The 17,901-nt window shown below is 28.5% G+C and overlaps 1 protein-coding gene across 2 annotated transcripts in view; it reads left to right on the forward strand.

Moving 5' to 3' along the window:
- Ziz (Zizimin) overlaps window positions 1-17,901 on the forward strand; it is a 143,217-nt gene that overhangs the window by 61,023 nt on the left and 64,293 nt on the right. For both annotated transcript variants that reach the window (XM_064058568.1, XM_064058569.1), the window contains 2 exons: window positions 2,218-3,013; window positions 14,174-14,941. In XM_064058568.1, the coding sequence (XP_063914638.1) occupies window positions 2,218-3,013; window positions 14,174-14,941 (1,564 nt within the window). The remainder of the gene's footprint in view (window positions 1-2,217; window positions 3,014-14,173; window positions 14,942-17,901) is intronic.

Genomic DNA, 17,901 nt, shown 5'->3' on the forward strand with positions numbered 1-17,901 from the left:
CAATCAACTTCGGACAATTGAAAAATTAAAATTTGAAAAATGGATAGTTTTAAAACCGAAAAATTCCAATATAATTAAAGTGAAAAATCAAAAACTTTAAAATTATAAAATTAAAATTGGATAACTGTAACTCGAAAGTCTATTAAACCGTAAAAATGAAAAAATGCAAAATTATTAAAATTGATAAACCGAAAATGGAAAAATGAAAAATCGAATAATTCCAAAACCGGGAAATTGAAAAATCGAGAAATTGGAAAATCTTATATTGAAAAATCAAAAACTGGAAAATTGATTAATTAAAAACTGGAGAATTCAGAATTCCAAAAATTCTAAAAATATAAAACTCAAAAATCAAAAAATTGGAAAATTACGAAACTGAAGAATAGCGTAATTTTAAAATTGAAAAGCTGAAAAGTCCACAATTGTAAAATAGAATAATAAAAAAAATTGAAAAATGGAAAATTTAGTCAAATTATGAATTTGAAAAATCAAAAACTTGGGAAATTTGGAAATCGAAATTTTGAAATATTAAAGATCAAAATAATTAGAAAATCGGAACAATCAACTTCGGACAATTGAAAAATTAAAATTTGAAAAATGGATAGTTTTAAAACTGAAAAATTCCAATATAATTAAAGTGAAAAATCAAAAACTTTAAAATTACAAAATTAAAATTGGATAACTGTAACTCGAAAGTCTATTAAACCGTAAAAATGAAAAAATGCAAAATTATTAAAATTGATAAACCGAAAATGGAAAAATGAAAAATCGAATAATTCCAAAACCGGGAAATTGAAAAATCGAGAAATTGGAAAATCTTATATTGAAAAATCAAAAACTGGAAAATTGATTAATTTAAAAACGGAGAATCCAGAATTCCAAAAATTCTAAAAATATAAAACTCAAAAATAAAAAAATTGGAAAATTACGAAACTGAAGAATAGCGTAATTTTAAAATTGAAAAGCTGAAAAGTCCACAATTGTAAAATAGAAAAATAACAAAATTGAAAAATCGAAAACTTGGAAAATTGGAAATCAAATTTTTGAAATATGAAAGATAAAAAAAATAGAAAATCGAAGCAATCACTTCGGATAATTGAAATATCAAAAATTGAAAATCGGATAGCTTTAAAAACGAAAAATTCCAAAATAATTATACTGAAAAATCAAAAACTTGGAAAATTGGAAATATTACAATTCAAAAAAATTAGAAAATCAACTTCCGACAATTGAAAAATTGAAACTTGAAAAATTGGATACTTTTAAAACCGAAAAATTCCAAAATAATTAAAGTGAAAAATCAAAAACTCTAAAATTACAAAATAAAAATTGGGTAACTGTAACTCGAAAGTCTATTAAACCTTAAAAATGAAAAAATGCAAAATTATTAAAATTGATAAACCGAAAATGGAAAAATGAAAAATCGAATAATTCCAAAGCCGGAAAATTGAAAAATCGAGAAATTGGAAAATCTGATATTGAAAAATCAAAAACTGGAAAATTGATTAATTTAAAAACGGAGAATCCAGAATTCCAAAAATTCTAAAAATATAAAACTCAAAAATCAAAAAATTGGAAAATTACGAAACTGAAGAATAGCATAATTTTAAAATTGAAAAGCGGAGAAGTCCACAATTGTAAAATAGAAAAATAACAAAATTGAAAAATCGAAAACTTGGAAAATTGGAAATCAAAATTTTGAAATATGAAAGGTAAAAAATATAGAAAATCGAAGCAATCACTTCGGATAATTGAAATATCAAAAATTGAAAATCGGTTACCTTTAAAAACGAACAATTCTAAAGTAATTAAACTGAAAAATCAAAAACTTTAAAATTACAAAATAAAAATTGGGTAAGAAAATCTATTAAACCGTAAAAATGAAAAAATGCTAAAATTATTAAATCTGGAAAATCCAACGATGGAAAAATGAAAAATCGGATGATTTTAAAACCAGAAAACTGAAAAATCGAGAAATTTGAAAATTGGAAATCGAAATTTCGAAACATTAAAGATAAAAAAAATAGAAAATCGAAACAGTAAAATCCGCATAATGCCTTTAAAAATGAAAAATTGCAAAATAATTAAAATGGAAGACCAAAAATTTTAAAAATTAAAACTGAAATTTTGAAAAATTACCCAAAAACTTGAAAATTTGTAAAATTACAAAAGTGAAAAGTTGGATAATTATTGTAAAATCGAACCAATTTTTTTCAGATGCATAGAAACGAGCGCTTCTCCTCCGACTACCACCAGAAGATCGAAACCCTGATGCAGATCCTCATCCCCTACATCCTCAACAAATACAAAGAGATGCCCGTCGAAACAAAAGAACTGAACAAGAGCCTAGCGCACTTCCTCAAGAGGTGTCTGTCTTTGATGGACCGAGGCTTCGTCTTCAAACTGATCAACTTCTACTTGGACAAGTTCAACCCAGGCGATCCCCGGGTTCTGCAAGAGTACAAATTCTCCTTCTTGGAGATCGTCTGCAACCACGAACACTACGTAGCCTTTAATTTACCCATCCAACAAAATAAACTCAGTCCGAAGAATCGTTCGCCGGACAAGTCGCAAGAGTTCAGTCTTTCGGAAGAATTCTGCAAACACCACTTCGTGGTGGCTTTGCTCCTTCAGGAGATAAAGACTTCGCTGAACGAGGTGACGCACATCCGGAGGATCGCGTTGAACACCCTGAGGGATCTTCTGGCTAAACACGAGTTGGACGACAGGTACCAGAACAAAGGGCAGTTGAACAGGATAGCGATGATTTATGTACCGTGGTTGAGTGTGGTGTTGGAGAACTTGAATCGGTTGGATGTTCTGGAACGAGGGGATGAAGGCCAGGATAGTAGTATAGTGAACAGGATATCCACGAGTAGTTCGTACATGTTCGGGAAGAGTTCGGCTGCGAGCGACGCGACGCCGAGGAGTCACAGGTTCACTCTCCACATAGATAAGGACAGTCCGATGCATATTAGGAATTCGGCGTTTTTCGAAGCAATCGCCGGTCAATGTAAGCTGAAAATTATTTTCATATTTTGTAACTCTTATTGCTTTTTACTTATAATTAACAAAACCAAAGAAATTAAAATCAATAACAAATCCTTCAAAACGGGTTTCACACTTAACTGGATTAAGTTTCAGGTCTACTTTTCTAATTATGTTATTTAAATTTTATAAAATAACGACTCACCTATTTGTGGGTTATGAATCTGTGTTTAGAAAAAATCTAAATTGTAGATATCTAGTGCATTTTTTTTTAAAAGTGGACATAGGAATTCTGATGTTCAATTTTAGACTGTTAACTTTTGTCTAAAAATTTAACATGGAACATTTCAGTGTTGGGATTTTTAAATTTTTCGATTCTTCAATTTCATGATTTTTTCGTTTTTTGATTTTTCGGTGGTTAAATTTGTCGTCTCGTAATTTTCGATTTCTTAAATTTTGCGATTTTTCAATTTTTCAGTTCTTATAACGTTGCTAAATTTTGGATTTTTCGATTTCCCAATTTCTCGTTCAATCATTTATCAATTTTTCGATATTTCAGTGTAGGGATCTTTTAATTTTCCGATTCTTCAATTTTCGATTTTTTCACTTTTTGCTTCTTAATTTTTCGATGTTTCAGTTTTACGATTTTTCAAAACTCGACGTTTCTAAATTTTCTATTTTTCGAGTTCCCAATTTCCCGTTTAATCGATTTTTTGTTTTTCGAATTTTCGATTTTTTGACATTAATTTCCATTTCTCGATTTTTCAGTTATTTGATTTCTCCTTTTTTTTTCGATTTTCCTATATTTCGAATCTTCGATTTTTCGATTTCTCGATCTTCCAATTTAAAAAAATTTTGAGTTTTGTATTTGTTTAAATTTCCGGTTTTTAAATTTTCGATTTCTCGATCTATCAAGGTTTCGATGTTTCGATTTTTTTATTGTTCAATTTCTCGATTTTTTGATTTATCAATTTTCTTAATTTAAAATTTTTCAATTCTCCGGCTTTTCGATTTTACGAGTTCTCGATCTTTTGATGATTCGTTTTTCGATGTTCAAGTTTTTAAATTTTTGGAAGTTTCGATTTTTCGATTTTCCAGTTTTTTGATATTCCGATTTCCTAACAATCTGGTTTGGAATTTTTCATTTTTTTGATGGTTTAAATTTTGGATTTTTCTGTTTAGTGATTTTTCAATTTTTCGATGTGTCTTATCAGTTTTACGAGTTTTCAAATTTTCCATTCTTGACGTTTCCAAATTTTCGATTTCTCCATTTCTCGTGTGATCGATGTTTTCGTTTTTCGACGTTTCGATTTCTCGATTTTTTAGTTTTTCAGTGTTAGAATTCTAAGATTTTTCAATTTTGCGGTTCTTAAATTTTTCGATTTTACAGATTTTTGATTTTTCGTTTTTTTTTGTTGACTTCGATTTCTCAATTTCTCAGTTTTGCACTTTTTCAATTTTTAAATTTTAGATTTTTCAATTTTCCGATGTTTCAATTTTACATTTCAATTTTTTGATTTTTCAATTTTTCAATTTTACTAATGTCCAGTTTTTAAGTTTTTCCACTTTTAAAATTTTTCGATTTCTCGATTTATCGAAGTGTCGATATTGCAATTTATTTCAAAATTTTCAATTTTTAACTTTTCTATTCTCTGAATTTTTCGATTTTTCGATCTTTTGATGTTCGTTTCTCGATGTGTAAGTTTTTCAATTTTTCGATGTTTCGATTTTTTAATTTTTCGGTTTTCCAACAATCTTTCATAGTTTCTTCAGATTTAGAATTTTTCAATTTCTCGATTTTTCAGTTTTTCGATTCTCCAGTTTTCCCATTTGTCAATTTTTCGATGTTTTAAATTTTTTACGATTTTGCGATTTTTTGATGGAATTTGTTAACATCTCGGGTTTTTCATTTTAAAAATTTTTCGACTTTTCGATTTATCAATTTTTTTATTAGCAAATTTTTCAATTTTTAACTTCTCTATCGTCTGAATTTTTCGACTTCTCGATTTTTTGATGTTTTATTTCTCGATGTTTAAGTTAAATTTTTCAATTTTCTGGTTTTTAAGTTTTTCGATTTTTAAATTTTTCGATTTATCGATTTTTCGGTTTTTCGATTTTTTTTATTGTTAAATTTCTCGATTTTTCGGTTCATCGTTTTTTTTTTAATTTCAATTTTGAGTTTTCTATTCTCTGAATTTTCCGATTTTTCAACTTTTCGGCTTTTCGATTTTCCAGTTTTTCGATGTTCCTATTTTTCAATTTCTCGATTGTTCAGTGTTCCCATTGTCCAATTTTTCAAATGTTTAAATTTTTGATTTTTCAATTTAGTGAATTTTCAATTTTTCGATTTTACGTTTGGATTCATTTTTTTGATCGGATTTGACATTTTGGTTTTTCGATTTTTAGATTTTCGATTTTTCAATACTTGAATTCGGGAATTTTCCAATTTCTGGATTTTTCAATTTTTCGATTTCCCAACAATCTGTCAACGTTTCAGGTTTGGAGTTTTTCAGTTTCTCGATTTTTCAGTTTTTCCATTCTTCAGTTTTCCCATTTTTCAATTTTTCAAATGTTTAAATATTTGATTTTTCAGTTTAGTGATTTTTTAATTTTTCGATTTTAAAATTTTTCAATTTATCGAGGTTTCGATGTTTCGATTTATTTATTGTTCAATTTCCCGATTTTTCGATTTATCGATTTTTTTGTATTTCAAATTTTTCAATTTTTAACTTTCTATTCTCTGAATTTCTCGATTTTTCAACTTCTCGATGTTTAAATTTTTCAATTATTCGATGTTTCGATTTTTCGATTTCTCTGCTTTTCATTTTTCAGCTTTTTGGTTTTCCGGTTTTTCGAGGTTTCGATTTTCTAATTTTTCGATTTCCCAACGTTTCATAGCCTCAGATTTAGGTTTTTTCAATTTTTTCGAATTTTCAGCTTTTCGATTCTTCAGTTTTCATATTTTTCAATTTTTTGTATGTTTAAATTTTTTATTTTTCAATTCAGTGAATTTTCAGTTTTTCGATTTTGTGATTTTTTGATTGGATCTCTTGACATCTTGGTTTTTCAATTTAAAAATTTTACGACCTATCGATTTTTAGATTTCTCAATTTTTCAATATTTCAAGTTGGGAATTTTCCAGTTTCTGGATTTTTCAATTTTTTGATTTTTCAGTTTTCCGGTTTTTAAGGTTTTTCGATTTTAAAATTTTTCAATTTAGATTTTTTCGATTCTTCAGTTTTCCCATTTTTCAATTTTTTTGTATGTTTAAATTTTTGATTTTTCAATTTAGTGAATTTTCAGTTTTTCGATTTTATGATTTTTTGATTGGATTTCTTGACATCTTGGTTTTTCGATTTAAAAATTTTTTCAATTTGGGTATTTCTCAATTTCTGGATTTCTAAATTTTTCGAAATTTAATTTTTCGATTTCTCGATTTATCGAGGTTTCGGTGTTTCGATTTTTTAATGTTCAATTTCTCGATTTTTTGGTTTATCGTTTTATTTTTAATATCAAATTCTTCAATTTTTCATTTTTCAGGTTTTCGATTTTTCCAGTTCAATTTTTCGACTTTTCGATTTCTCTATTTTTCAGTCTTTTCATATTTTAGTTTTGGGATTTTTCGATGTTTTAATTTTTCGATTTCCGGATTTTTTACTTTTTCAATTTTTCGGCTTCTTGGTTTTAGATTTTTCGGTTATTGATTTTGCGATTTTGAAAATTTTGATTTTTCGATTTTTCAGTTTTTCGGTTTTAAGTTTTTCGATATTTAAATTTTTTGATTTCTCGATGTAGCGAGGTTTCGATGTTTCGATTATTTTGTTGTTCAATTTTTCGATTTTTAGATCTCTCCATTTTTCGAAATTTTAATTTTTCAATTTTTCTAATTTCCGGTTTTTAAGTTTTTCCACTTTTAAAATTTTTCGATTTCTCGATTTATCGAGGCTTCGATATTGCAATTTATTTTAAATTTTCCAATTTTTAACTGTTCTATTCTCTGAATTTTTCAATTTTTCGATGTTTCGATTTTTCAATTTTTCGGTTTCCCAACAATCTTTCATAGTTTCTTCAGATTTAGAATTTTTCAATTTCTCGATTTTTCAGTTTTTCAATTCTCCAGTTTTCCCATTTTTCAATTTTTCGATGTTTTAAATTTTTGATTTTTCAGTTTTACGATTTTGCGATTTTTTGATAGAATTTCTTAACATCTCGGGTTTTCGATTTTTAAAATTTTTTTATTAGCAAATTTTTTAAGTTTTAACTTCTCTATCGTCTGAATTTTTCGACTTCTCGATTTTTTGATGTTTTATTTCCCGATGTTTAAGTTAAATTTTTCAATTTTCTGGTTTTTAAGTTTTTCGATTTTAAAATTTTTCGATTTATCGATTTTTCAGTTTTTCGGTTTTTTTATTGTTCAATTTCTCGATTTTTCGGTTCATCGTTTTTTTTTTTAATTTCAATTTTTAGTTTTTCTATTCTCTGAATTTTCCGATTTTTCAACTTTTCGACCTTTCGATTTTCCAGTTTTTCGATGTTTTTTCAATTTCTCGATTGTTCAGTTTTTCCATTCTTTAGTTTTCCCATTTTTCAATTTTTTAAATGTTTAAATATTTGATTTTTCACTTTAGTGAATTTTCAATTTTTCGATTTTACGATTGGATTCATTTTTTTGATTGGATTTCTTGACATTTTGGTTTTTCGATTTTTAGATTTTCGATTTTTAAATACTTGAATTCGGGAATTTTCCAACTTCTGGATTTTTCAATTTTTCGATTTCCCAACAATCTGTCAACGTTTCAGGTTTGGAATTTTTCAGTTTCTCGATTTTTCAGTTTTTCCATTCTTCAGTTTTCCCATTTTTCAATTTTTCAAATGTTTAAATATTTGATTTTTCAGTTTAGTGATTTTTCAGTTTAGTGATTTTTCAATTTTTCGATTTAAAAATTTTTCAATTTATGGAGGTTTCGATGTTTCGATTTCTTTATTGTTCAATTTCCCGATTTTTCGATTTATCGATTTTTTTGTAATTTCAAATTTTTCAATTTTTAACTTTCTATTCTCTGAATTTCTCAATTATTCGATGTTTCGATTTTTCGATATTCCGATTTTATAATTTTTCGATTTCCCAACAATGTTTCATACTGCAGATTTAGAATTTTTCAATTTCTCGATTTTTCAGTTTTTCGATTCTCTGAATTTTCCGATTTGTCAACTTTTATGCTTTTCGATGTTCCAATTTTTCTATTTTTCAATTTCCCAACAATCTGTCAACGTTTCAGATTTGGAATTTTTCAATTTCTCGATTTTTCAATTTTTCCATTCTTTAGTTTTCCCATTTTTCAATTTTTTAAATGTTTAAATATTTGATTTTTCACTTTAGTGAATTTTCAATTTTTCGATTTTACGATTGGATTAATTTTTTTGATTGGATTTCTTGACATTTTGGTTTTTCGATTTTTAGATTTTCGATTTTTAAATACTTGAATTCGGGAATTTTCCAACTTCTGGATTTTTCAATTTTTCGATTTCCCAACAATCTGTCAACGTTTCAGGTTTGGAATTTTTCAGTTTCTCGATTTTTCAGTTTTTCCATTCTTCAGTTTTCCCATTTTTCAATTTTTCAAATGTTTAAATATTTGATTTTTCAGTTTAGTGATTTTTCAATTTTTCGATTTTAAAATTTTTCAATTTATGGAGGTTTCGATGTTTCGATTTCTTTATTGTTCAATTTCCCGATTTTTCGATTTATCGATTTTTTTGTAATTTCAAATTTTTCAATTTTTAACTTTCTATTCTCTGAATTTCTCAATTATTCGATGTTTCGATTTTTCGATATTCCGATTTTATAATTTTTCGATTTCCCAACAATGTTTCATACTGCAGATTTAGAATTTTTCAATTTCTCGATTTTTCAGTTTTTCGATTCTCTGAATTTTCCGATTTGTCAACTTTTATGCTTTTCGATGTTCCAATTTTTCTATTTTTCAATTTCCCAACAATCTGTCAACGTTTCAGATTTGGAATTTTTCAATTTCTCGATTTTTCAATTTTTCCATTCTTTAGTTTTCCCATTTTTCAATTTTTTAAGTGTTTAAATATTTGATTTTTCACTTTAGTGAATTTTCAATTTTTCGATTTTACGATTGGATTCATTTTTTTGGATGGATTTCTTGACATTTTGGTTTTTCGATTTTTAGATTTTCGATTTTTCAATACTTGAATTCGGGAATTTTCCAATTTCTGGATTTTTCAATTTTTCGATTTCCCAACAATCTGTCAACGTTTCAGGTTTGGAGTTTTTCAGTTTCTCGATTTTTCAGTTTTTCCATTCTTCAGTTTTCCCATTTTTCAATTTTTCAAATGTTTAAATATTTGATTTTTCAGTTTAGTGATTTTTCAATTTTTCGATTTTAAAATTTTTCAATTTATGGAGGTTTCGATGTTTCGATTTCTTTATTGTTCAGTTTCCCGATTTTTCGATTTATCGATTTTTTTGTAATTTCAAATTTTTCAATTTTTAACTTTCTATTCTCTGAATTTCTCAATTATTCGATGTTTCGATTTTTCGATATTCCGATTTTATAATTTTTCGATTTCCCAACAATGTTTCATACTGCAGATTTAGAATTTTTCAATTTCTCGATTTTTCAGTTTTTCGATTCTCTGAATTTTCCGATTTGTCAACTTTTATGCTTTTCGATGTTCCAATTTTTCTATTTTTCAATTTCCCAACAATCTGTCAACGTTTCAGATTTGGAATTTTTCAATTTCTCGATTTTTCAATTTTTCCATTCTTTAGTTTTCCCATTTTTCAATTTTTTAAGTGTTTAAATATTTGATTTTTCACTTTAGTGAATTTTCAATTTTTCGATTTTACGATTGGATTCATTTTTTTGGATGGATTTCTTGACATTTTGGTTTTTCGATTTTTAGATTTTCGATTTTTCAATACTTGAATTCGGGAATTTTCCAATTTCTGGATTTTTCAATTTTTCGATTTCCCAACAATCTGTCAACGTTTCAGGTTTGGAGTTTTTCAGTTTCTCGATTTTTCAGTTTTTCCATTCTTCAGTTTTCCCATTTTTCAATTTTTCAAATGTTTAAATATTTGATTTTTCAGTTTAGTGATTTTTTAATTTTTCGATTTTAAAATTTTTCAATTTATCGAGGTTTCGATGTTTCGATTTATTTATTGTTCAATTTCCCGATTTTTCGATTTATCGATTTTTTTGTATTTCAAATTTTTCAATTTTTAACTTTCTATTTTCTGAATTTCTCGATTTTTCAACTTCTCGAGGTTTAAATTTTTCAATTATTCGATGTTTCGATTTTTCGATTTCTCTGCTTTTCATTTTTCAGCTTTTTGGTTTTCCGGTTTTTCGAGGTTTCGATTTTCTAATTTTTCGATTTCCCAACGTTTCATAGCCTCAGATTTAGGTTTTTTCAATTTTTTCGATTTTTCAGCTTTTCGATTCTTCAGTTTTCATATTTTTCAATTTTTTGTATGTTTAAATTTTTTATTTTTCAATTCAGTGAATTTTCAGTTTTTCGATTTTGTGATTTTTTGATTGGATCTCTTGACATCTTGGTTTTTCAATTTAAAAATTTTACGACCTATCGATTTTTAGATTTCTCAATTTTTCAATATTTCAATTTGGGAATTTTCCAGTTTCTGGATTTTTCAATTTTTTGATTTTTCAGTTTTCCGGTTTTTAAGGTTTTTCGATTTTAAAATTTTTCAATTTAGATTTTTTCGATTCTTCAGTTTTCCCATTTTTCAATTTTTTTGTATGTTTAAATTTTTTATTTTTCAATTTAGTGAATTTTCAGTTTTTCGATTTTATGATTTTTTGATTGGATTTCTTGACATCTTGGTTTTTCGATTTAAAAATTTTTTCAATTTGGGTATTTCTCAATTTCTAGATTTCTAAATTTTTCGAAATTTAATTTTTCGATTTCTCGATTTATCGAGGTTTCGGTGTTTCGATTTTTTAATGTTCAATTTCTCGATTTTTTGGTTTATCGTTTTATTTTTAATATCAAATTCTTCAATTTTTGATTTTTCAGGTTTTCGATTTTTCCAGTTCAATTTTTCGACTTTTCGATTTCTCTATTTTTCAGTCTTTTCATATTTTAGTTTTGGGATTTTTCGATGTTTTAATTTTTCGATTTCCGAATTTTTTACTTTTTCAATTTTTCGGCTTCTTGGTTTTAGATTTTTCGGTTATTGATTTTGCGATTTTGAAAATTTTGATTTTTCGATTTTTCAGTTTTTCGGTTTTAAGTTTTTCGATATTTAAATTTTTTGATTTCTCGATGTAGCGAGGTTTCGATGTTTCGATTATTTTGTTGTTCAATTTTTCGATTTTTAGATCTCTCCATTTTTCGAAATTTTAATTTTTCAATTTTTCTAATTTCCGGTTTTTAAGTTTTTCCACTTTTAAAATTTTTCGATTTCTCGATTTATCGAGGCTTCGATATTGCAATTTATTTTAAATTTTCCAATTTTTAACTGTTCTATTCTCTGAATTTTTCAATTTTTCGATGTTTCGATTTTTCAATTTTTCGGTTTCCCAACAAACTTTCATAGTTTCTTCAGATTTAGAATTTTTCAATTTCTCGATTTTTCAGTTTTTCAATTCTCCAGTTTTCCCATTTTTCAATTTTTCGATGTTTTAAATTTTTGATTTTTCAGTTTTACGATTTTGCGATTTTTTGATAGAATTTCTTAACATCTCGGGTTTTCGATTTTTAAAATTTTTTTATTAGCAAATTTTTTAAGTTTTAACTTCTCTATCGTCTGAATTTTTCGACTTCTCGATTTTTTGATGTTTTATTTCCCGATGTTTAAGTTAAATTTTTCAATTTTCTGGTTTTTAAGTTTTTCGATTTTAAAATTTTTCGATTTATCGATTTTTCAGTTTTTCGGTTTTTTTATTGTTCAATTTCTCGATTTTTCGGTTCATCGTTTTTTTTTTTTAATTTCAATTTTTAGTTTTTCTATTCTCTGAATTTTCCGATTTTTCAACTTTTCGACCTTTCGATTTTCCAGTTTTTCGATGTTTTTTCAATTTCTCGATTGTTCAGTTTTTCCATTCTTTAGTTTTCCCATTTTTCAATTTTTTAAATGTTTAAATATTTGATTTTTCACTTTAGTGAATTTTCAATTTTTCGATTTTACGATTGGATTCATTTTTTTGATTAGATTTCTTGACATTTTGGTTTTTCGATTTTTAGATTTTCGATTTTTAAATACTTGAATTCGGGAATTTTCCACCTTCTGGATTTTTCAATTTTTCGATTTCCCAACAATCTGTCAACGTTTCAGGTTTGGAATTTTTCAGTTTCTCGATTTTTCAGTTTTTCCATTCTTCAGTTTTCCCATTTTTCAATTTTTCAAATGTTTAAATATTTGATTTTTCAGTTTAGTGATTTTTCAATTTTTCGATTTTAAAATTTTTCAATTTATGGAGGTTTCGATGTTTCGATTTCTTTATTGTTCAGTTTCCCGATTTTTCGATGTATCGATTTTTTTGTAATTTCAAATTTTTCAATTTTTAACTTTCTATTCTCTGAATTTCTCAATTATTCGATGTTTCGATTTTTCGATATTCCGATTTTATAATTTTTCGATTTCCCAACAATGTTTCATACTGCAGATTTAGAATTTTTCAATTTCTCGATTTTTCAGTTTTTCGATTCTCTGAATTTTCCGATTTGTCAACTTTTATGCTTTTCGATGTTCCAATTTTTCTATTTTTCAATTTCCCAACAATCTGTCAACGTTTCAGATTTGGAATTTTTCAATTTCTCGATTTTTCAATTTTTCCATTCTTTAGTTTTCCCATTTTTCAATTTTTTAGATGTTTAAATATTTGATTTTTCAGTATAGTGATTTTTCAATTTTTCGATTTTAAAATTTTTCAATTTACCGATTTCTTCGTAATTTCAAATTTTTCAATTTTTAACTTTCTATTCTTTGAATTTTTCGATTTTTGGACTTCTCGATGTTTAAGTTTTCAATTATTCGATTTTTCGATTTCTCTATTTTTCGATTTTTCAGCTTTTTGGGTTTTCGATTTTCCAGTTTTTCGATGTTCCGATTTTCTAATTTTTCGATTTCCCAACAATGTTTCATAGTTTCAGATTTAGAATTTTTCAATTTCTCGATTATTCAGTTTTTCGATTCTTCAGTTTTCCCATTTTTCAATTTCTCAAATGTTTAAATATTTGGTTTTTCAGTTTGGTTTTTTTCAGTTTTTCGATTTTACGATTTCGTAGTTTCTTGACATCTCGGTTTTCGATTTTTTTAAATTTTCGACCTATCGATTTTTTAGATTTCTCGTTTACAATTTGGGAATTTTCCAGTTTCTGGATTTTTTAACTTTTCGATTTTTCAGTTTTCCAGTTAAGTTTTTCGATTTTAAAATTTTTCAATTTCTCGATTTATCGAAGTTTCGATGTTTAGATTTTTTTATTGTTCAATTTCCCGATTTTTCGATTTATCAATTCTTTGTAATTTCAAATTTGTCAATTTTTAAGTGTTCCATTCTCTGAATTTTTCGATTTTTCGACTGCTCAATTTTTTGATGTTTCGTTTCTCAAAGATTTAAAATTTTCGGATGTTTCGATTTCTGTTTTTCAATTTTTAAGCTTTTCAGCTTTTCGATTTTTACAGTTTTTCGGTTTCCCAACAATCTTTCATCCTTTCAGATTTGGAATTTTTTCAATTTCTAGATTTTTCAATTTTTAGATTCTTCAGTTTTCCCATTTTTCAATTTTGCGATTTTTTTACTGGATTTCTTGACAACTCGGTTTTCCGGTTTTTAAAATTTTTCGACTTTCCGATCCCCAAATTTCTCGATTTTTCAATATTTCAGTTTGGCAATTTTTCAATTTCTGGGTTTTTCAATTTTTCAATTTTTTCATGTTTCAATTGCTCGATCTTTCGGTTTTTCGACTTTTCGGATTTTGAATATCGATTTTTTAATTTTTCGATTTTTTTTTCTGGATGACCCATTTAATTCAACGAAAAGTGGATTTTATGTTGAAACTAGCCCCATTTTATTTACCCTGAGATGAAAATTGAATTGTATTTTGTCAAGTGCTCCAACGTAATTAAAAATTTGTGATCTTTATATACTTTCCATGTCACTATTTAACGCACTTAATTTTTTTATTCCAGCTCTAGTCAATGGTAACTCCCTCAGCATCGACTCCGACATCTCCGCCGTCTCCACCGACGCCCAATCCACCGCCTCCCAGGACACCGCCATCGTCCGCGAAGACGTCCTCCGCAACGGCGACTCCAAATCCCACACCCGCACCACCTCGCACGTGCAGCGCTACGACAAACTCCAGTCCTCCGAGGTGAAAGACGTCCTCTTAATCTTCCTCTTCGTGGTCAAGTACCTCGGCGAGGAGCAGCTCATCGCCTGGTGGCAACAATACGGCGACGTCGACGTGTCCAACTTCTTCGCCGTGTTAGAAATGTGCCTGCACTGCTTCAAGTACGTGGGCAAGCGCAACGTGACGGTGGTGAAGCAGCAAGGGGTGGACGGCACGAAGAGCAACCCCAAGAAGGCGCACACGCTGCCGGCGCGGATGAACCCGGCGGAGATGAACCACGAGAACACGAGCACGCTGGTGATTCACATGGCGAATCGGGAGAACTTGATCAGTTCGGAGAACGAGGTGCTGAAGAAGCAGCAGGCGGTCTTGGAGCAGCACCTGGCGACGGAGGTGGGGATGATCACGTTGGACGCGATGGGGTTGTACTGCATGAATTTTCGGAAGAGTCTGGTGGCGGCGGACGGGGACAACGAGGTGATGAAGAAGATTTTCGATATTTATTTGACGTTTATGCAGATCGGGCAGAGCGAGGGTTTGTTCAAGCACGTTTTTGCGGCGCTGAGGGCATTCATCAATAACTACTCGGCGGTGCTGTTTCAAGGTAGGATTTTCGGGTTTTCGGGGTGGGGGTTTAAAGATACGAAAATTAAAATATTATTATTATTATTTTAATTATAAAGTGGTTAAAATTGCAAATGGTCTGTTTAATAAGGTTCATTTTGAATGGTCAATTTCTCCTAGAAATACGAGAATATGAAAAAGTCGTCTGTTGTCGAATTTATTGGACAGAAAATCTCCAAAGTTACTGAATTGTTTGCCGTGAAATTTTTAGAGATCAGATAGATTTTTATCGTCTCGACGTTTTAGAACCAAAATTTGATAAGGTCTTTTTTTTTGGAAAAAAAATCCTAGTTAAATTGTCGACTTTATTTTTAACCTTTGACGTCTAGATTTTTGGAAAAAAAATCAAAATTGTAAAGTAACATTTTACAGTATATATAATTTTTTTTCTTTTCTCCAAAAACTTGATAAATTGTCTTAAAATTTTTATTGCGTTTTTTAGTCAAATTTTTTTTATCTTTTTTGTCACGTTTTATCTCTTTTCCTCCTTTTTTTGTCACTTTTCCGTTCCTTTCTTTATTGCAATTTTTTGTCGTCTGATTTATCATCTCCTTCTGTCGCTTTTGATTGTCACATTGTTTACATCATTTTTGTCGCTTTTTTCTCTCCTCTTTTTCCTCGCCTTAATTTTATCGTCTTCCCCCCCCCCCCCACGTTTTTAACGCACTTTTACCCCTTTTCTCCGCTAATTTTTTTAACTGCTTTTTTATCGCTTTTGTTTTGTTTCTTATTTGCTGTTTCTTTTGTCGTGTTTTTTACCGTATTTTTTAATTAATTTTTTCTTTCACCACCCTTTGTCACTTATTTTTTTTACCTCCTTTTTAAAACGCCCCTTATCTCCTTTTTGTCGCGCCTTTTTCTCACCTGTCTTTCATCGTTTTTTGTCGCGATTTTTTAATTACCCCTGTCCTCTTTTTGTTGCTCCTTTTGGTGTTTTTTATTGTCCCTTTTTTTCTCGCCTTTTTTTGTCAATTTTTCGTCGCTTTTCTCGCGATTTTTTGTTCCTTTATTTAGCATCTCTTTTTTTCGCTCTTTTTTGCCTTGATTTTTAACTCCTCTTTTACGTGTCTTTTGTTCTCGTTTTTTCCGCTTTTTTTGTTGACCTTGAACGCTTTCTGTAAATAAATTGTTATTATTAACCCCCTGTTTTATCACCTTTTTTTGCTGCCATTTTTTAATTGCCTTTATACTTTTTTTCATTGCTGTTCTTCATCGCTTTTTTTCGTCTCATTTTTTGATCCCGTTTTTTACCCCTTTGTTACGCCCATTTTTATCGCTTTTTTTCTTAATTGCACACTTTTTTTTTAGCTCTCTTCACCCTCTTTTTAATTGCCCTTTTTTCCCACCGCCTATTTTCACTTATTTTTTTTAATCCTATTTTAAAGACCCCGCTTTGTAGTCACTTTGTTTTGTTGCCTTTTCTGTTTTTTTTCTTCGTTTCTTTGTCGTCTCATTTGGTCGCTTTTTTTGACGTGATTTTTTAGTTCTTTTTTTGCTTATTTTTCTAACCTCCTTTGTTATAACCGCTTTTTTGTCGCCCCTCTTTTATCGTTTTTTTGTCCTTTTTTTAAGTTTTTGGTCACTTTTTCTGTTTTTTGTTGTTGTGATTTTGTCCTCTTGGTTATAGTCTCTTTTGTTTGTCGCGTTTTTAACTTTTTTTTTTACGTACCTTTTTATCCCGTTTCTCCTGCAATTTTTAATGGCTTTTTTATCGCTTTTTTAATTTCTTATTTGCCCTCTTTTGTTACGCTTTTTTACCCTGTTTTTTTAATTTCCTTTTTCTTTTGCAGCAATTTTTCACTTATTTTTAACCCCTTTATAAAATTTCGTGTTGTTGTTCCTCGCTTTTGTCGTGTTTTCTTACACTTTTTTCAGTTGCCTTTTTTTGCATTTTTTGATCTCTTTTGTTGTTGTCCCCTTTTTTTTTGTCGCTTTTTGTCACTTTTTCGTCCCTTTTTTGTGGCTCTTTTTTTGTCCTGATTTTTTTGCTCCTCTTGTAATGGCCTTCTTGATTGATTTATTTAATGAACAATTTCCGTTAATAAATTGTTACTACTGTTTTATCACCTTTTTTGTCGCGTTTTTGCGCCCCTTTTTTGTCACATTTCTGATGCCTTTGTTATCGTTTTTATTGTCATTTAAAATCGATTTTTCCGTCCCTTTTTTTGTAGCGATTATTTGTTGTATCGTTTTCTTTTATCACGTTTTTTACCCCTTTTTAGGGCCATTTTTGGGGCCATTTTTTAGGTTTTCTTTTTTTTTGTATCTTTCCTTGTCGCGTTTTTGTCACGATTTTTTACCTTTTTTTACTTTTCTTCTCTACCAACTTTTATGTTTTTGTAACCATTTTTTATAAACTCTAGTCGCCTTTTTTTAATCGAAATTGTTGTCGATTTTTTCGCCTTTTTTTATTGAAGTTTTTTGTCGTGTTTTAATTCTTTTATTACGCAGTTTTTGTAACTGCTTTTTGGATAGCTTTTTTTTTCGTATTTATTGTCTTTTTATTATCTTATTTAAAACCCTTTTTGTGCCCCTTTTTTTGTCACTAATTTTTATCCTCTCATTTGTCGTCACTTTTTGTCATATTTGATCGTAATTTTTTAGCGCTGTTTTAGTCGTTTTTGTTTTGTTTCTTATTTGGTGTTTCTTTTGTCGCGTTTTTGTTTTTGTCTTTTTTAATTAATTTTTTCTTTCACCACCCTTTGTCACTTATTTTTTTTACCTCCTTTTTACAACGCCCCTTTCTTATGTCCTTTTTGTCGCGCCTTTGTCTCACCTGTTTGTCATCGCTTTTTGTCGCGATTTTCTAATTAATTTTTTGCATTTTTTGACCCCCTTTTTGACCTTTTTTCAGTCCCCTTTTTGTTGCTCCTTTTGGTGTTTTTTTATTGTCCCTTTTTTTCTCGCCTTTTTTTTGGTCAATTTTTCGTCGCTTTTTTT

The sequence above is a fragment of the Zophobas morio genome, unplaced genomic scaffold (genome assembly GCF_036711695.1).
Source record: "Zophobas morio isolate AGI-343-1 ecotype UQ-CSIRO unplaced genomic scaffold, CSIRO_AGI_Zmor_V1 ptg000018l, whole genome shotgun sequence".
In the NCBI taxonomy this organism is placed as follows: domain Eukaryota; kingdom Metazoa; phylum Arthropoda; class Insecta; order Coleoptera; family Tenebrionidae; genus Zophobas; species Zophobas morio.